The sequence below is a fragment of the Rhinatrema bivittatum genome, chromosome 10 (genome assembly GCF_901001135.1).
Source record: "Rhinatrema bivittatum chromosome 10, aRhiBiv1.1, whole genome shotgun sequence".
In the NCBI taxonomy this organism is placed as follows: Eukaryota; Metazoa; Chordata; class Amphibia; order Gymnophiona; family Rhinatrematidae; genus Rhinatrema; species Rhinatrema bivittatum.
This window is the reverse complement of record NC_042624.1, coordinates 65,751,465-65,771,786: the sequence shown is the minus strand read 5'-3', so window position 1 is coordinate 65,771,786 and position 20,322 is coordinate 65,751,465. Positions and strand designations below refer to the sequence as shown.

At 48.9% G+C, this 20,322-nt stretch overlaps 1 protein-coding gene across 1 annotated transcript in view; it reads left to right on the top strand.

Annotated features, from left to right (window-relative positions):
* The window catches only part of NMNAT2 (nicotinamide nucleotide adenylyltransferase 2), a 132,415-nt gene that overhangs the window by 78,879 nt on the left and 33,214 nt on the right, over nucleotides 1-20,322 (top strand). The window contains exon 4 of the mRNA XM_029618756.1: nucleotides 20,140-20,218. Within this exon, the coding sequence (XP_029474616.1) occupies nucleotides 20,140-20,218 (79 nt within the window). The remainder of the gene's footprint in view (nucleotides 1-20,139; nucleotides 20,219-20,322) is intronic.

Sequence of the window (20,322 nt, the reverse complement as noted above, 5' to 3'; positions counted from 1 at the left end):
TGGCAGTGGCTCCTGCACAGCGCTTCCTCCTACCAGCGGCAGTGGCTCCTGCACAGAGCTCCCTCCTACCAGCGCCAGTGGCTCCTGCACAGCGCTCCCTCCTACCAGCGGCAGTGGCTCCTGCACAGCGCTCCCTCCTACCAATGGCAGTGGCTCCTGCACAGCGCTCCCTCCTACCAGCGCCAGTGGCTCCTGCACAGCGCTTCCTCCTACCAACGGCAGTGGCTCCTGCACAGTGCTTCCTCCTACCAGCGGCAGTGGCTCCTGCACAGCGCTCCCTCCTACCAGCGCCAGTGGCTCCTGCACAGCGCTTCCTCCTACCAGCGGCAGTGGCTCCTGCACAGCGCTCCCTCCTACCAGCGCCAGTGGCTCCTGCACAGCGCTCCCTCCTACCAATGGCAGTGGCTCCTGCACAGCGCTTCCTCCTACCAGCGGCAGTGGCTCCTGCACAGTGCTCCCTCCTACCAATGGCAGTGGCTCCTGCACAGCGCTTCCTCCTACCAGCGCCAGTGGCTCCTGCACAGCGCTCCCTCCTACCAGCGGCAGTGGCTCCTGCACAGCGCTTCCTTCTTTGGTGGTATTCGCTCTGTCACAACGCTCCCTCTGGGTCTCGCGCTGGCAGGATATTTCCACCCCCCCCCCCCCCCCCCAAATCATAGGCGCTCTAGGTGATTGCCTAGTTTGGCTAATGGAAGCACCGCCCAGCGGCGGATTCACGATGTCGGACAGGCCCGGGTATTCGCTGTCCAGGCCGGCCCAGGGCACATCACGTGGTCTGCCGAGCGCAGCTCTGTCACGGCCGCGCATGGCAGACCACGTGACTGGGGCGATCGGCCCACCAGGGAATGCCCGATTCCCCCCGATAGGCCAATCCGCCCCTGGAACCGCCCCAGTACGCAAGCCTTCTGCCTTCATATCAGGTATCAAAAGAGCACAGAGAGTGGACTCACAGACACTTAAAAACAAAGAGCATGAATGGGACAAAAAGGGCTTCGAAGCACAGATGATGTCCTCGGATAAGGACTACGTGGCCAACCCAGTTTGACCATTACACCTGAAGCATGCACTTCTTTCATTCCAAAAATGTGTAAAAACATAATTTATATTAAACATTTGGGGGTAAATATTGGTGCTTCATTAAATCATTTGCTCCAGTTAAATTATATTCCTTTAGCAGCTAAAATTCACCAGGATTTGAATAAGTGGCATCGCTACCTGTTGTCGAGGGTAGGGGGAATTGCGGCAGTTAAGATGTCCATCTTGCCTAGTTATGCTTTTTCCTTTCACGCTCTCCCAACTGAAGTCCCAGATAGCTTTCTTAATAAGCTTCAGCATAAGCTGCATTTTTAAATCTGGAAGCGCAAGCCCCCAGGGGCCATGCGTTCTGTATTGTTTAGACATAAACTGACAGTGGGGACTTATGCCAAACCTTAGGCGCTAATACATGGCAGCTCAGCTATGGCCTAGTATTTTGGAGTTGTTTTCCCCGAGGCCTAAGCAGTGACTGATTCTGGAGCAGGTGTCTTTGTGGAACAATCCCACTCAAATATTTTTTGGGTCTCCCCAAGAAGCTTAGCTCAAAGTCACCTTTGAACCCTTTTACTGCACTGAATATTAAAATATGGGATATATGCAAAAACAACTTGCGAGAGATCGTGAACATGTTTTTTTCTCTCCTAATCGATTTAATAGGGATTTTTTGCCAGGAGTGTGGGGGGAGGGGGGGGGTTACAGATTGGGGTAATGGGATGACAAGGGGCTTGGTTGCTTGGGCTTGGGTGTGGAGGAGCCAAGACATGCTTTCATTTGAAATCCTTAGAAAGACATTTGGTTTGCGAGAAAGGGATAGATTTTACTATTTACAACTGAAACATTTTCTTGTGGGCGGGTGAAAAGATTGATCTCCCTAACACTCTTTCTGTTAGGATTTGTGTCAAATCTCATAGAAATAGGGGTCTTATTTCTAAATTGTATTTACTGTTAAATCCCCCGTCAACAAAGAAACCTAAGCATATACAGGCATGGGAGTGAGATTTGGTGAAGGTTTTGGATGAGAAGTGGGAATCGTTTTCACAGAATTGCAAAAACATCTAGTTCTGCCTCTTTGGTGGAGAATGGATATAAACTATTATATAGATGGCAACATACCCCCCTCTAAGCTTCAGCAAATCTATCCCTTGGTTAGCAATCTTTCAGGCCGATACAGTACAGTGCGCTCCGGCAGAGCGCACTGTTAACCCTCGTTTGGACGCGCGTTTTCAACACGCTAGCTTTACCCCTAAATCAGTAAGGGGTAATAGCGCATCGAAAACATGCATCCAACCCCCCCGAAACTAATAGCGCCTGCAACATGCAAATGCATGTTGATGGCCCTATTAGTTATTCCCACGCAATTCACTAAGTAAAATGTGCAGCCAAGCCACACATTTTACTTTCAGAAATTAGCGCCTACCCATAGATACCGGGAAAGTGTACAGAAAAGCAGTAAAAACTGCTTTTCTGTACACCCTCCGACTTAATACCATGGTGATATTAAGTCGGAGGTCCCAAAGTAAAAAATAATTAAAATTAAAAAAAAAAATTTTTAAATCGGCCCGCGGCTCGCAGGTTGAAAACCGGACGCTCAATTTTGCCGGCGTCCAGTTTCCGAACCCATGGCTGTCAGCGGGCTCGAGAACCGATGCTGGCAAAATTGAGCGTCGGCTGTCAAACTCGCTGACAGCCGCCGCTTCTGTCTAAAAAGAGGCGCTAGGGACGTGCTAGTGTCCCTAACGCCTCTTTTTACCGCAGGCCCTAATATGAATATTTTTTTTTAGTGAATCGCGCGCACAGGAGTGGCCTGTGCCCGCTCTCCCGCGAACTTTACTGTATCGGCCTGTTTGTTGGTGAGGATGCCCCAGTGAGGGCACTTTCTCTCACATATGGTGGGTTTGCCTTGTTGTACAAGAATATTGGGGTAAAGTGGTGGATGTTAAAGTGCTGCTGAAGTGGGAGCCCCAGATGTGTTTGCTTATCCAGCTGTCTCCTCTAGAACTCTGATGGTAATTCAGCAGTGCGTCCTTGCGGCGCATTGTGAAATTGCTCTGTATTGGAGGAATCCCTTTTGGTTATCCACGGATTCTCTTAGGCAGCATTTTGCGGTACAATAGAAGATTTGGGAACCCTTTATGGTGAGTGTGGATAATAAGGTGCCTGGGTCATTTTAGGTTAATTCACCCTCCATTAGTTGTTAGTGGGCAGTGGGAGGTGGGATTGAGTGAGGGGTACAGGATTAGGGGGAAGATGAACTGACACATCAGGGTCTGCTTACTTTCTTCCAATTTTTATTATGGAATGTTTGTCGGTTTATGTATTGATAGTGATATGTGTCATCAGTTGTTGGTTAATAAATATTTGATATCACAAAAATAATAATTTAAATTATGGCAGAAAATGAAACCTATAAGACAGATCAAAAAGGGGAGGCAATAAAACAAACAAAAAAAAAAAAGCTGTTAAATATAATTTTGTGTGTGCATCAAAGAACTTAACAGATTGATGGTGTCTTTAACAGACCTCTTGCAACCTGACAAACCTGTGTTGTTTGTGGGGGAGCTTATGTGAGAGGATGCATTTGTGAGTGCAGAATGTGTATGTAGCTGGAGCAGAGTGTATGTACACATATAAGACGGCTGTTTGTGGTGCAGACACTGAAATGTTATGTGCTGTACAATGTGAGCTCGTGTCGCTGCAAACAAAGTATCCGTGGAGGGGGAGGAGAGAGAGAGAGAGAGCATGCATAATGCCAAGCTGTTAAGCAAATGTTTAAGAAACAACTCAATTTAGTAGCTCATTACATTCACAATTAAGCTTCTGACTGTTGGGTTTGTTTCCACTCTGCTGCCCGCTGTTGGAAAGATGTTTTGGTACTCCCTTTCCTGCCTTCTCCTGACAGGCCACCCCTGGGCTTTGTCTGTGTGTGTGTGGGGGGGGGGGGGGGGGGCTATTTGCTTCCAGGTCATGCCAGCTCACCCACCAGCCTTTCTGAACCTGTTTCCTTTTCCCCCCATTCAGAAAAAGTGGAAAGTGGAAGCTGCCGCTGGCCCTGACCCCCCAGTGCCTTTCTAAATTTAGAAATGACCACTGAGGAGATGGACAGGCTGGTCTGGAATTCACGCCAACCTGGGCCCAGCCACTAGCAGATACTTGTGCCTGTCAGGGGCCCAACTGAAGGGAAGTGTCAGGGGGTCCCAGAAAGATATCACCACATTCAGCCGGTTCCTAATTCAATCAGGGAGAGTATGTAAGAAAAAGTGGCCTGTGGTTGTCGTGTCAGTCCATGTGATTGTACAGAAATAAAGGTCAGTGAACTGAAAGATACAAGGTGATACAGACTTGCTGGACAAACTTACTACATTTCTTGACTGGTTAAAAGTAAATGTGAAATCCGAGAGAAGGAAAGATGGAGCCCCAGGGTAGTAATATATTTTTTTTATTTTTTGTCTGCCTTACCCAATGATGCTCAAGGTGGGTTACAGCATTAATACAATTCAGGTAGGAGAGGACCAGCCTGGTGGCTCAGTTGATAAGCTGACATGCAGAAGGTCCCTAGTTCTTCTGTCCCCTCCCTGGGTCAGCCGGGGCTGGGATGGAGTCAGGGTCAGGGCTTAAGAGTGACACCTAGCAGCTGCATTCAGGAGCCCTGATGCATGGGGTCCAGCCCGGGATCATCACTGCAATTACTGGGCTAAACATAAACTGGGGTGGGTTATAAAGCCTTGGTTCCGATTGAGCTGGAAGCCCAAAAGGAGCAAGGCAAAGCTGCTGGATCACAAAACTACAATTTCAGGGACAATAAGAATCCCTCCTGTGCTTAAGGTCTCTTCCAGTGCGGCAGACTTTCCAGTTGCTTTTTACTGTATGAAGACATGACAGGCGTGTGGGTCTTCTGGCGCGTCTGTGGGCCATGGGCTGTCTTTCAAGTTAAACAAAGGAAAGTCACTGAAGAGGCTGAGGTCCAGCAAAGACAGGGCTGTCTAATATCAAACACGCACAGCAGCACATGAAAAAGGATCACAGCAGACAGCTGTGGGAAAGAAGGGCGCAGATGAAGAAACTGCCCTGGTTATGGATTCCGTTCCTATCGTTCACCTTCCAGTTATGGCGTTTGTTGGCGGAGCTTCAGCCCTCGTGCTGCAATCAGAGCCCGTGGGAAAACCAGACGATTTGTTATTGAACGCTGTAGCCAGTACACTGCTTTAGACCACACTGAAAAGGATTATTAAATAATGGTTAGATATTACATTTGAATTAAACCCAGTGACAGATTATTAATCCATAAATGAAGGTCCTTTATGAAATCCAGAAATGGAAATACCCTAACAGCTTAATTAGATTTCTCATGGGTGTGCCTGTAATAGCCCAGATCATGGTATCTGCTTCATCCTGTTTAGCAGATGAGAGAGAGGAGGAGCACCTGACAGCTGACTCCGGCTCTTTTTTCATGGTATGGGTTTCTTCCCAAACTACAATTATTACAGTACCAACATTATAGCACTATGAAAATTATCCTACCAAATTTACCCACACTCAATTACACTTGCTATTATGAGTGTGGAACAATTTCAGAAAAATGTATGCGCAGACTTCTGAAAACGCAAAACAATGCCCATAAGTCCAAACCCCTCCCCAGCTCCACCCCCCCCCCCCCCCCCCCCCCCCCCCCCCAAGAATGCCTCCGCTCAGTCCAGGTAAACTTACACACAGGAACAGGCAGCACGTACATATCAGCTGGGCAATTTTGTAAAAGCCTTTGAAAACTGCCCTGCCTAGGTATGCAAAGCTTCAAGCCAATGCATTTAGGGCCAACTGGCTTCAGATTTTCAGGACAGATTGATCCAGTCCTGGTTTTACCCCATTGCATGCTGGGACTTATTCTGATTTCCCTATTGCATTGCCTAAGAAAAGCAAGACTATAAGTACCTCTGTGCAGGGGTGTAAAACCTGTCCTCAAAATCTGGAGCCGGTTGGCAATCCTAAATGCATTTAATTCTTTGATTTGAATAATTAAAGCAAGCTGATTAACTAGGGATACTTTGGACATTTTCAAACGTACAGAGGCAAAATGTTGCCCTTTTTAATTGGGATACAATAGACTAACCCTGCTGGGCAGTGCAACCTTGAAATTATCGGCATTATCCGGTAACAGAATCTCAGATATAATCTTAGATAATGTTCAGAGAAATCTGAGACCATCAGGACCGCGGCCCATCAAATCTCCCATGACCAAAGCCTGCAGTTTTATTTAACGCTTTTTATACTGGTATTAGTGGACACATCATCCCGGTTTACATTAGAACTGCAGGTAAAAAATACATCAAACAGGTACTGGGTATGGGAAAGCAGAGTATAGAGAGAAGAGAGGCCGAAAACTGGCATAAGTAAGCAACATGAAATGTAAATAACAGAACAATGTGAGAAACTTTATACATAGTTTCTGGTCAAGTACAGTTGTGTTAAAGCCTTTATCAAAATCTTCCTGTAGGAAGTAGAAAATATTGCACATGGATGATACAGAAGGAGAAATGTAGAGCTTTATACAATGGACCTTCCAAATCTTTGAATATGAAGTAGGACAAGAGTTAATTTCACAATTATAGCATTGATTTTAGAAGAAGTTGCTGATACTAACAAACAGAACCAACCCTTTAAGATTTCTTAGAGAAGTCCTGGGAGATTCCAGAAATGTAATGGATGCTGCCAGATGGCAGGAGTTATTGGTACCAGGGGTAGTTTTATAATGAGATGGTCACCTCAGGCGGCAAAATTTGGAAGCAGCAAAAAGTGCCCCCGAAACACTTTTGTGACAGCTGCCTCACCTTGCTGAAGAGTGAGACCCGGCAGGGCTGCAGCAGAGCCCATCCTACCATGGTCCCAATAGCAACACTCCACAGGGCCACGCCGAACCCTATCCTGTCTCAGCCCAAAGAATGAAGTGTGAGACACAGATGCAGCCGCAGTGGACTCCATCTTGCCATGGCCCTAGAAGAGAGGGGGAAGCCCAGAGAGAATGTGTGTGTGTGAGTTAGAGAGAGAGAACCTATGTGTGCGTGTTTGTCTTGTGAGAGAGCCTGTACGCATGTCTGAGGGTATGCGAGAGAGCATGTGTGTGTTGTGAGAAAGCCTATATGCATGTGAGAGGGTGTGAGTGTGCATGTGTCTGTGTTCTGAGAGAGCAGCCTGTATGCATGAGTGTGTGAGAGAGGGAGAGTGAGAGGCTGTGAGTGAAATTTGTGCAGTTCCCTTCCTCCAATCTATGACAATCTCAGAGTCACTGGAAATGAAAAGATCCCAGGTATAGAGAGTAGAGAATTTTTTTATTCTTATTAGTTTTAATTGTTGGGTGTTATTTGATGTGTCTATGCTTTTGAAGCATTTTATCATTTTTTGAGAACTTTTAAAAACAATTTTCAGTTTAATTATTGAATGATATTCTGTTCATCAGATATTTTGAAATATTTATTATTTCTATTAATATAGTTTTACTATTAAGATTGATGTATTATATTTCTTGATATTATTATTGTTTTATGAGGAATGATGGTGTTTTTGTGTTTCCATTTTTGCACTGCATACAGAGTCTGGATTCTAGTGGTTCCAGTTCAGTTATTATCTGCACATTCTTGTTTATATTTTATGGTCACTTTATTCTGTATTTATTGCGGGTCTGTGTTCTGCATGTGTGACCAAGGTGAAGTATTCTGTTGGTATGTAGTTTCTGTGTAGGGATCTATAGCAGCTTGGTTTGTTCTGTTTTCCTAATAGGAAGTGTGGTGGTGTTTTAGAGCCTGGGGTAATATTTAGGGTTTTGAGTGCTGGCAGTTAGTGCTATTTTAGTATGGGAGGTTTACTGTATTGTAATTGTATTTAAGTTTACTCATGGCTTTCTGAGGTCCAAGTCCATATCAAATGCACTTTATAATACACATTTGAAACCCAGACTATGAAGCTCTGAGGTTAGGCAACCCTGTTCAAGATCGAAAGGGGCAGGAGATACGGCTGGCTGAGAGACCTGTGTGAGATGACAGCAGCTGAGATCCTTTTTCCTCTTGCTCACTGAGCCCTCTGATGTCATCAGAGGGGGCCCCGGGAGACCTGAAAAGCAGCACTCCTACTTCTCCATGTGGGATGTGGCTGGCTGAGGAGAGGAGTGGTTGAGAGACCTGTGCGAGACACCGGCTGCTAAGATACTTTTCCCTCTCACTCACTGATCCCTCTGTCATCAGAGAGGGCTCCGGGAGAATTGAAAAGTGATGCTCCTGTGGCACGTCAAAGTCACATACCTAAGGGGCAAACCCCTTAGTGCGTTTTTTTCTCCCTTAGTTGTCGGTCATTGTCTATGGGGCAAAAGAAGAAAGGGAAAATGCCAGCATTTTTGTCATCAACGATGGGTACTATGGATCGGCATGCAGTCCTTTTATCTAGCTCAACCGCTCCTGGCACTGTAGGGGAGGACTCTCTTTCATCTGGAGCCTCCTTCAGCCTGGGCTTTTATTCACCTTCTATAGAGCACCAAGCTTTAGAAGTTGAACTCGCATCCACCCAAAGGGAGGATGGAAGTCCAATTAATTCCTCTACCCCTAAAAAATTTTCTTTGGAAGTTTCTTTGGAGGCTGTGGCAAAACTAGCTACAAGATCACAAGTTCCTGTTAACTTATCCCAGGAGCCGGTAAGCGAGGTGAGAGGAATTAATACTATTGCAGATGAACCATATATGGTTCCTAATAACATTTCCCTTATTGATATCTGGAGGGTGGTTTCAAGAATGAAGGAATTTCTATGTCACCTTGGGATAACTTGGATGATAGCAACTTGGAAACCTCCAGAAGGAATAAGGAGGCAGACTCTGGCTGTTTCCCTTTTGTGCAATTTATTTACAGTGAAAAACGAAGTGCAAAGCAAAACAAATTATGCAGCTCACTTTAAACTTCAGGTAACACAGAGACATTACACATAGCAGATTTTCTCATACAGTGACTTCCTGCCTGCGCCCCAGGGCCTGTTTAATCCTTCTAGGCCCTGAGTTATTATAATCTGGTGAGGGGCTCCTCCCTTCACCCAAGATTCCTTGTGAGTCTGGATCTTAAGGAAGACCAGACAAAATAACTGTGCCTGGTCCCTTAATGTAGTCTGAGGGAGTTTCCTATAGACTCCCTCATATATCCTCCCCATCAGCACAGCCTTGTTGGGATGAGTGCCTGCCTGCACTAGGGTCACCTCTCTAGACAGGAAATCTGCATTGATGTTTTCCCTGCCTGCCCTATGTCATATTTTATAGTTGAAGGGATGTAGGGCCAGGAATCATCTCCTCACCTTTGCATTGGACTCCTTGTTTCTATTCATCTTTAGGAATGGTTGGAGGTCCATTACAAATGTGAACTGCCATCCCAGCAGGTAATAGCACAAGGCTTCTAAGGCCCACTTGACTGCCAAGGCCTCCTTGTCAATTGTTGAGTAACGCCTCTCCCGTGGCATCAGCTTCCAGCTAATGAATGCCACAGGATGTTCTTGACCATCCTTCTCATGGACTAAGACTGCTCCCAAGCCTACTTCTAAGGCTTCAGTCTGCACCATGTAGGGTTCAGTTAAGTCCGGACTTATCAGGACTAGTTTGGAACATAGTGCCTCTTTCAGAGCCTGGAAGGCCTCATCTGACCCCGCTAACCACTGAACTTTCTCTAGGGCTTTCCTCACCAATAGCCTTGTGAAAGGTTCCACCTTCTCCGAGTAATTGGGGATAAACCTTCTGCAATACCATGTGAGGCCTTTTGTTTGTGGGACTGGCACCTGGGTGATCTCTTTGATATTCTGGATCTATGGATGGACCTTGCCTTTCCCCAGGGAATAGCCAATATACTGGACTTCTTGCCCTCATAGCAAGCACTTCTTAGGGTTAACCGTTAGTCCTGCTTTCCTCAGACTGGTTAACACGGCCTGGAATTGGCTCAGATGTGTCTTCCAATCCGGGCTATACACCACAATGTCATCCAAGTGGGCATCTGCGATGAAACATTGCAAGGGCACTATAGAATCCAAAAAGGAGGATGGTGAATTGGAAAAATTCACCTGGTATTGAGAACACAGTCTTCCTTTGCCGCTGGTGTGAGAGGCACCTGTCAATAGCTTTATGTAAAGTCCATGGTAGAGATGAACTGGGCAGTTCATCCACCCATAGCATCGGGTACATATCAAGTTTTGAGACCTCACTGACCTTTTTAAAATTAATACAGAACCTTATGTTCCCATCTGGCATCGGCACCAACACTATGGTGAGGACCAATCACTGTTAGACCCCTCTATAACCCTGAGCTGGAGCATCTCCTTCACTTCAATCTCAATGATGTGGTGCCTGGTCTCAGGAATCTGATAGGGTGGTTGCTGCACAAAACGTCTAGGGGCGTGATGATGTCATGCTGCACTAGGTGAGTATGACCTGGAAGGTTCGAGAAGATCAGCTTTTATTGCTCCACCAGCTGATTAAAGTCAGCTGTCTGGGTGGTGGACAGCTGCTCTCTATCATAGTCATTCTGGATTCGCTTCACTAACTCTCTTCGTACAAGCGTTTTCACATTCACTAATACCTGGGTTGGAATCTAACTCAACTGCCATCTAGCTCAACCGCAATCACAAAAGTAGAGACTTTCTGGTTGGTGACATCCACAAAATTACAAAAGTGTGGGGCCACAGCATTAATGTCTCTTGGTTCATCTTCCCTGCAGGGACAAAATGCTCTTTTCTCCACAGTGGAAACATGGCGGCCTCACTGAGGTTTGTGGCTGAGTTGCAAAGTGCAGCTGGGTCTGCACTACTGGTTGTTGGGGCCTCTGGCTCTTAGGACACTGTCATCCTCTATCCGGATTGAGTAGTTTCTCTGGAATCATGGTGACTAAAGCAAGATCTAGAACTGATAGTAGGCCTCCATTACTTCCAGCACCTTTTAAACCATAAGGTTAGGGTGTAACAGACCCACTGCCACATACTATATCAGTATATATATATATATATATATATATATATCAGTTTAGCCTCTGTCAGTTTTTGACCCCCTCCCCCTGTTCATAAGTTCCTGAAGAGTTCGTTATTGAAACTTAATTAGTCATAATTGTTTTACTGTAAACTCCTCTAAGTTCATTTATGCTCCTTTATGTTTCTCTGTTAATTGTTTCAATGTAAGCCGCCCCCGAGGCGACAGTTTTACTTCCTTGTACACTGGTGTGATATGTATATTATACAGGAACATCGGTTTATAAAAACTATAAATAAATAAATAAATAAATAAATAAATAAATAAGCCAGCCATTCCAGGCTGTCTAGGAACTGTTCTAGCAGAACCACTTTGGCTACCTCCAATCCAGTCTTCCTTTCCGGATGCAGCCACTTCCAAATGACATCCTTGAGTCTATGGAATAGGTTCCTTGAATTTTCCCCAGCTTGAAGAACTCCCTGCTGAAACCGTTGTTGGTAGGCTGCTGGGGTAAGACTCGTTTTCTGTAGAATGGTGGCTTTGACTTCCTGGTATGTGGCCCTCCCTTCTGGATTGGCAGTTTATAAGGCATTTTGACTACTCTCAGTGAGTAGATTCCTCAGATAGGTAGCCCACCTGTCCTCTGGCCAATCTGCCAGTCGAGCTGAAAATTCAAAATTTTCAGGAAACCGTTGTGGTCTTCTTCTGGGGTCATCTTAAGTAGTGTCGGTGACAAAGCAGGAGGACTGGTTACGGCAGTGTGCTCAGCTTGTGCTTTCTGGGTTAGCACCATATGCTGCTGCATCCCTGGTTCTCGCAGTGCCTGCTGCTGATCAATTTGAGTTTGCAGGGCGTTCTGTAATTGCTGCTGCCTATAACAAGGACCTGGATCACTTCCTCCATCTTCCCTGATTACCGAGCTGCCTCCAAACTGAGTATCTCTTCGGGGAAAGAAGAGATGAAAAACAAAAACAAAAAAAATCTTGCTGGCCTGTTGGGCCTTGACTCACTGCTTGAACCCTGACTGCATAGGCAGATTACCCTCTTAGCCTGTTGTAGCTTCAGCTGGGTGAGAAGAACTGGAAGGCCCCAGGAAAAAGGAAAATAAAAAACTGCACAGGTTTATTTCTTCTTTCTGTTGCTGCAGTTGTGGACTCCTGCCTGTGCTTCCTGCTTAGGCAAGAGATCCCACTGTTGCTACCATATGTGGTAACTTGGGTGATAGTGGCTTGGAAACAGCCAGAAGGAATAAGGAGGCAGACTATGCAATTTCCCTTTTGTGCAATTTATTAACAATGAAAAACGAAGTGCAGAGGAAAACAAACAAATGATGCAGTTCATCTTAAAGTTCAGGTAACACAGAGATATCACACATAGCAGATTTTCTCATTTAGTGGCTTCTGGTCTGCTTCCTGGAGCCTGTTTAACCCTTCTAGGTCCTGAGTTCTTATACTCTGGTGAGGGGCTCTCCTCCCTTCACCCAAGATTCCTTCTGCATCTAGATCTTAAGGAAGACCGGGCAAGACAGCTGTGCCTGGTCCCTGAATGTAGTCTGATGGAGTTTCCTATAAATTCCTTCACATACCTGAATGAGCGTGTGGGGAAATTATCAGAGGACTCTAATTTAAAACAGGAATGTGGTCGAAGATTGTCTTTAGTAGAGAAAGACTTGAGGTTAAATCTGTGGTATCAGCTGAACAAGCCTTGTGATCCTTTTTTTAATTAAAGATAGTGCAACTGTCGGGAACCATATGGAAAGGACTGAAGATGCTTATTGTGGGAAAAATTAACGATTGTTATCACCGAATGAAATGTTCAAGAACTAATTGTGTGAGGCATTGGGGTATTCAAGTAATAAGATATTATCTCTCAAGAAATAAGAGGAATGTAAATGTGGTGGAAGGGGACTAGATTAGTTATCGAGTAATGAACCAGGTATATCCACTTTTCTTGAATCCTCTTTGGATGTTTTTTGCTGTGAGAGCCACTTTGCTAATAACATTTTGCCTAGAAAGATAAAGATGTGATTTTTCCATTAATATTTTTCCTTTAAACAATTCCTATTCTGTGGCTAGAAAATACATATCTTTCCTGACTTTCAGTGGCTACCCAAACTAGAAGAAAGACGTTTTTAATGTTGAAACAGAGAGTTTGTCATGGTTTCACCTGCCATATAGCCTCTTTGTGCCCTGGTCCTGTTTGCTATGACTCCTCCTCACCTGCAGAGGCCTTCAGCAAGCCTCGACACCAGCCTTACCTAAGATCCTCCTCGCTGCTCTCAATATGCCCAAGTCTCAGTCCTATGTAACCCAACCCTGCCAGAACCACCTTGCTGTTTCATGGAGTCACCCTTGGCTCTCTGACCTGGCCATTCTAGTCTTGGTCCTTGCCTCGTGTCCTCTGTGCCTTCTGCTTTCTTGCTCCATGTCTTGCGGCCAGGCCTTTTTTAACCTAGTGGCCTTCGGGTGTCTATGTTCTTTGTTCTGTTATATTGCCTACTCCTTGTCCAGTTCTGTCTTAGTCTGCCTTACTTGCCCAGCCTTGCTCCAGCCTAACTTCAACCCAGCTGCATTAACTCCAGGTCAGATTGTTGTTCCCTTTCCATCCCTGCTGAAATCAGACTCTTGACACAGTCCTTATGCAAGGAGAAAACGTCAGTGATGCCTGCTAATCTATTCCAAGAGGTGCAGTCCTGCACAGAAGATGTGCGCCGGGAGGAACAGTCCAGGGCAATGGACCTATTTCAACAGGTAAACCCTGTTCCAGCTGAGTCTTCTCAGAAAGAGCCTGGAGCCACAGTTTTGTTCCAGTAGGAGCCTGCGTTGTCCAGCCCTCTGCCCTTAACTCTGAGGGACTCTAATCCTGTAATCCTGCAGAGAAGTGAACGCACAGAAAGAGACATCAAGCACCCAGAAGGAGGCTTCGCTCCTAATGTCAAATGCCCAAAGGGAGGTGATGTTCCTGACACAGAGTGTCTAGAAGAGGGCGCGGTTCCTGATGCTGAGCGCCGAGAAGGGGGCAGTGTTCCTGAGGCCAAGTGCCCAGAAGGAGGCGCCATTCCTGAGGCCAAGAGCCCAGAAGGAAGAACTGATTCTGACATCAAGAGCCCAGAAGGAGGTGCTGTTTCTGACATCAAGAGCCCAGAAGGGGGTGCTGTTTCTAAAGCTGAGAATCCAGAAGGGGGTGCTGTTCTTGATGTCCAGCTCTCGTGCAACCCTGAGCCAGTGGTCCAGTTCTCAAGCAACTCTGAGCCAGCATTCCAGCCTCAGAGAGGCCATAAGCCTTCAATCCAGCCTTGGGAACACTCCAATTGCCCAGAGGGTGGCGCTGATCTTTGACCAAGTGCCCAAAAGGGGGTACTGTTTCTGACACTGAATGCCCAGAAGGAGTCACTGTTTCTGACATCAAACGCCAAGAAGGGGGCACTATTCTGAGGCCAAGCACCCAGGAGGAAGCAGCTCCTGATGTCAAGGCACTGTTCCTGACACAGTGCCCAGAAGGGGGCACTGTTCTTGATGTTAAGTTCTCAAGCAACCCTGAGCCAGAGGTCCAGTTCTCAAGCAACCCTGAGCCAGCGGTCCAGTCTTCTGGTAATCCTTTGTCATCAGTCCAGCTTCGGAGAGGCCCTAAGCTTTCAATCTAGCCTTGGAAACACTATGAGTACCCAGAGTGTGGCACTGTTCTTGAGATTGAGCGCCCAGAAGGAGGTACTGTTCCTGATGCCAAATGCCCAGTGGGAGCACTGCCCCAGACAGCCAGCCTTGCCTCGTCCAGCCTTGGAAACACCCTGACTTGTTTGTCCTGTTCCGAAGAGAAACCAGATTCCTGAATCAAGTACCTGCTAGCCAAGCCTCCACAATAAATGGGACCCTGGGGGAGGGGGTCTTGAATGGGTGACACTGTCATGGTTTCGCCTACCATTCAGCCTCTCTGTGACCTGGTCCTGTCTGCTATATCTTCTCCTCACCTGCAGAGGCCTTCAGTGAGCCTCACCACCAGCCTTGCTAATATCCTCCTCGCAGCTCTCATCATGCCCAAGTCTCAGCCCTATGTAACCCAACCCTGCCAGAACTGCCTTGCTGTTTCATGGAGTCACCCTTGGCTCTCTGACCTGGCCACTCTAGTCTTGTACCTTGCCTTGTGGCCTCTGGGCCTTTTGCTTTATTGTATCTTGCCTTGCAGCCTATGCAGGCTTCTCTTAACCTAGTGGCCTTCAGGACTCCAGCGTTGTGGCCTTCTGGCTTCTATGTTCTTTATTCTGTGTTATTTTGCCTAGTCCTAGTTCTGTCTTTGTTTGGTCTTACCTGCCCAGCCTTGCTCCAGCCTGTTTGGGCTCACCGTGATTTACTACCACTGCAGCAAAGACTAACTGGCCCCCAGAACCCAAGGGCTCAAACCGTGGGGAGGGAGCTGGCTAGACGGAAGCCTGGTCCTTGTCTAGCCCAGTGTCCTGCTTTGCAGTTCTGCACAGCTCCTGGGGCGGTGTTCCCAAATCCCAGCAACCCTGACAGAGCTTTGTTAATGGGGGCCACATTTTTCCTCAAGTACCCTTGTAAGTGTTTGGTATCTTACCAACATAATAATTGTGTGTTTTCTGATCCAGATCATCTTGTTAGTTTGCTGAATGATAAAGGAACAGGTTAATGGTGTTACGCTTGGGCTCCGGACAGGAGTCGTGCACACCACCCAGCAGGGTGGCTCCAGGTGGAGAGAGACAGGAAGCTCGAACAGAGTCAGGTACCAGGCTGGGTCAGGGCAGGCAGCAAGAATCAGAGTCTGGGTTCAGGCTGGGTCAGGGCAGGCGGCAAGTGGCAGTGTCTAAGTACAGGCTGGGTCAGGGCAGGCGGCAAGTGGCAGTGTCAAGTACAGGCTGGGTCAGGGCAGGCGGCAGTCAGCAGTGTCTGGGTCCAGGCTGGGTCAGGGCACAGTAAGCAGGGCAGGGCAGGTCAGAAGGCCCGTAGGCCACACACACACACACACGGAAGGCCCGTAGGCCACACACCAATAGCAGGGCAAGGCAGGTCAGAAGGCCCGTAGGCCACACACACACACACGGAAGGCCCGTAGGCCACACACCAATAGCAGGGCAAGGCAGGTCAGAAGGCCCGTAGGCCACACACACACACACGGAAGGCCCGTAGGCCACACACCAATAGCGGGGCAAGGCAGGTCAGAAGGCCCGTAGGCCACACACACACACACGGAAGGCCCGTAGGCCACACACCAATAGCGGGGCAAGGCAGGTCAGAAGGCCCGTAGGCCACACACACACACACACGGAAGGCCCGTAGGCCAGGTATGGAAATCAAGGAAGAAGGCCAAAAGGCCGCACAAGGCAAGGCAAGGAAAGGAAAGGCCCGAAGGCCGCGCAAGGCAAGGCAAGGATAGGCCCGAAGGCCGCGCAAGGCAAGGCAAGGATAGGCCCGAAGGCCACGCAAGGCAAGGCAAGGCAAGGATAGGCCCGAAGGCCGCGCAAGGCAGGCTAGAGCAGGGAGCCCAGGTGAGCTCGATGCCGAAGCACCGAGGCAACTGTCAGGCAGGGTTAAGAGGGCACACCCAGAGCATAGAGTGGACATAGGAGATGGACTGGGCCTGTCAGGAAAGCCAGCACTAGAGGGACCCCTGGTGGTGAGGCGGTAGCACAGCAGCCACAGCCGTAACAGTACCCCCCCTCAAGGCCTCCCCCTCCTCCTGGATCCCATCTGTGCAGGAGGTAATCAAGAATAACGGGAGACCACTCCGGGGGTGATGCGGCAGGGTCAACTCCTTCCCGAGGAAATAAGGCAGTCCATAACCCCACCTGGGGTGATAAGGCAGACACAACCCCAACCTGGGGCAGAAAAATAGTCCATAACCCCTCCTGGGACAAGGCGGCAGGGTTAGACCCCTCCTGGGGTAGCAGAGGCGGTGCAGATTTCCATAACCCCTCCTGGGGTGACAAGGGGAACACAAACCCCACCTGGGGCAGAGAAATAGTCCGTAACCCTTCTTGAGGCGATAGTAGGACCGGTCCGGACCCTTCCAAGGTCGGCATTAAGACCGGTACAGACCCCTCCAGGGGCGGCAGCTGGGCCAGTACAGCAGGCTCGGATCCTACTCGGGCAATTGTAGCAGGCTCGGACCCCTCTCGGGGCGTTGTAGCAGGCTCGGACCCCTCTCGGGGCGATGAAGCAGGCTCGGACCCCTCTCGGGGCATTGTAGCAGGCTCGGACCCCTCTCGGGGCGTTGTAGCAGGCTCGGACCCCTCTCGGGGCGATGAAGCAGGCTCGAACCCCTCTCGGGGCGATGAAGCAGGCTCGGACCCCCTCTCGGGGCATTGTAGCAGGCTCGGACCCCTCTCGGGGCGTTGTAGCAGGCTCGGACCCCTCTCGGGGCGATGAAGCAGGCTCGGACCCCTCTCGGGGCATTGTAGCAGGCTCGGACCCCTCTCGGGGCGTTGTAGCAGGCTCGGACCCCTCTCGGGGCGATGAAGCAGGCTCGGACCCCTCTCGGGGCGATGAAGCAGGCTCGGACCCCTCTCGGGGCGTTGTAACAGGCTCGGACCCCTCTCGGGGCGATGAAGCAGGCTCGAACCCCTCTCGGGGCGATGAAGCAGGCTCGGACCCCTCTCGGGGCGTCAGCAGGACCGGTATGGACCCCTCCAGGGGTGGCAGCAGGACCGGTATGGACCCCTCCCGGGGTGGCAGCAGGACCAGTTCAGCAGACTCCGATGGCTGACTCAGGAAGTCTGTCAGTAGGACTGGTTCGGACCCCTCTGAAGACGGCAGCAGGGCCGGTTCGGCAAGCTCAGATGGCAGAGTTAGAAAGTCTGTCAGCAGGGCTGGTGCGGACCCCTCCGAGGACGGCAGCAGGGCCGGTTCAGCAGACTCAGGCTCTTCTCGGGGTAGTGCAGCAGGTTCAGATGGCAGAGTAGCATGGTTAAAGGTAGTGTGCATGGAAGACACAGATTGTACTGCCGTGGGCTTGATACCTCGAGCCAAAGTCTGATGCTCCTGATTTTGTTTCTGGAGGAGCAGTTTAGAGAAGGCACAGGCAGTTCTAGGACGTCTAGGGAAGGTGCTCGTTAGTGTCCACTTGGCAGCTGTGGGAAGCTGAGCCCTGCTAGGTTTAATCAGCTCTCTCCGTTGTAGAGAAACCTGTTCCCGAGGCTCTAGCACTGGTCTCACAGAAGCCTTCTTGGCCAGGTAAGTCCTGGGTTTTTCTACCCACAAACTGCCAGCAAAAATGTCTGTTTTAGTTGAGCCAGAAACAGAATACTGGTTAGGAGAGCTGATAGCTTTTTCTAATTGCACAGCTGGTCCTAGAGCAGAACAACAGGGGCAGGGTTTGCCTGGAGGTAACAAACACGGGAGACAGGAGCATTTCCACCACCCTGGTTTAGGAGCCAGACAGTTCAAACACTCCTGATAGACAGAGACATTTTTCTTGTTGCAGTTATTGCATGACCAGTGTTCCTGACCAACAAGTTCACAGGCTAGACAGTTCTGATAGCTTGGATAATTCAAAGTCTGACAGGAATGGCAGGTATAAAACTTTAAAGAAGGAGGCATCTTGAATTAGTGAAAAGTTGACTCACCGGCAGGACACAGACCTATCTCTTCCCCTGGAAAATGTGATGGCTTCGGCATACTGTTACGCTTGGGCTCCGGACAGGAGTCGTGCACACCACCCAGCAGGGTGGCTCCAGGTGGAGAGAGACAGGAAGCTCGAACAGAGTCAGGTACCAGGCTGGGTCAGGGCAGGCAGCAAGAATCAGAGTCTGGGTTCAGGCTGGGTCAGGGCAGGCGGCAAGTGGCAGTGTCTAAGTACAGGCTGGGTCAGGGCAGGCGGCAAGTGGCAGTGTCAAGTACAGGCTGGGTCAGGGCAGGCGGCAGTCAGCAGTGTCTGGGTCCAGGCTGGGTCAGGGCACAGTAAGCAGGGCAGGGCAGGTCAGAAGGCCCGTAGGCCACACACACACACACACGGAAGGCCCGTAGGCCACACACCAATAGCAGGGCAAGGCAGGTCAGAAGGCCCGTAGGCCACACACACACACACGGAAGGCCCGTAGGCCACACACCAATAGCAGGGCAAGGCAGGTCAGAAGGCCCGTAGGCCACACACACACACACGGAAGGCCCGTAGGCCACACACCAATAGCGGGGCAAGGCAGGTCAGAAGGCCCGTAGGCCACACACACACACACGGAAGGCCCGTAGGCCACACACCAATAGCGGGGCAAGGCAGGTCAGAAGGCCCGTAGGCCACACACACACACACGGAAGGCCCGTAGGCCAGGTATGGAAATCAAGGAAGAAGGCCAAAAGGCCGCACAAGGCAAGGCAAGGAAAGGAAAGGCCCGAAGGCCGCGCAAGGCAAGGCAAGGATAGGCCCGAAGGCCGCGCAAGGCAAGGCAAGGATAGGCCCGAAGGCCACGCAAGGCAAGGCAAGGATAGGCCCGAAGGCCGCGCAAGGCAGGCTAGAGCAGGGAGCCCAGGTGAGCTCGATGCCGAAGCACCGAGGCAACTGTCAGGCAGGGTTAAGAGGGCACACCCAGAGCATAGAGTGGACATAGGAGATGGACTGGGCCTGTCAGGAAAGCCAGCACTAGAGGGACCCCTGGTGGTGAGGCGGTAGCACAGCAGCCACAGCCGTAACAAATGGTTGATTAGAAGGTGAGATTTTGTAAGCATATATATAATTGTCTCCTCTCTTTTTTATTATGATACTTTTTCTTTCCCTTCATAGTTTACCTTTATTTGAGCATCCCCTTTTTTGATGTGGGCTGGACAATGTAACATTGGATTTTGTTGCCTGAAGGATATATTTTACTTTTCAAGATTGGATAGAATGTTGCATTTATTCTTATGTTATAAGATTTGAAAATATAATAACGATTAAATTAAAAAAGAAAGGGACAGAAAAGGAACATTATTTCTTATGAAAATCTTTCAGATAAATCCACAAAATGTATTTATTTCTTGTTCTCTTTTTCACTCTCCATCTTTGTATTTTTTACTTTTCACATTCTCGCTTCACTTACTTCTCCCAATCTCCCTCTTTTTCTCCTCCATTGCCTCTTCTCTCCATATTGTTTTTCTTTCTCCTCACACCCCCTCATTTTCCCTCCCTTCTCTGCTTATCCCCTGCTTTCACAGAGTGGATCCTTGGGAGTGTTACCAGGACACCTGGCAGACCACCTGCAGTGTCCTGGAGCACCACCGTGACCTGATGAAGGTGAGTGCCATTTGAGCAGCTATTGACATCTGGCAGGCTTCAGTAAGCTTTCTTTCCAGCTTTATTACTTTATCACCAGGCCCAGTATTAGGATGCAGAATTCG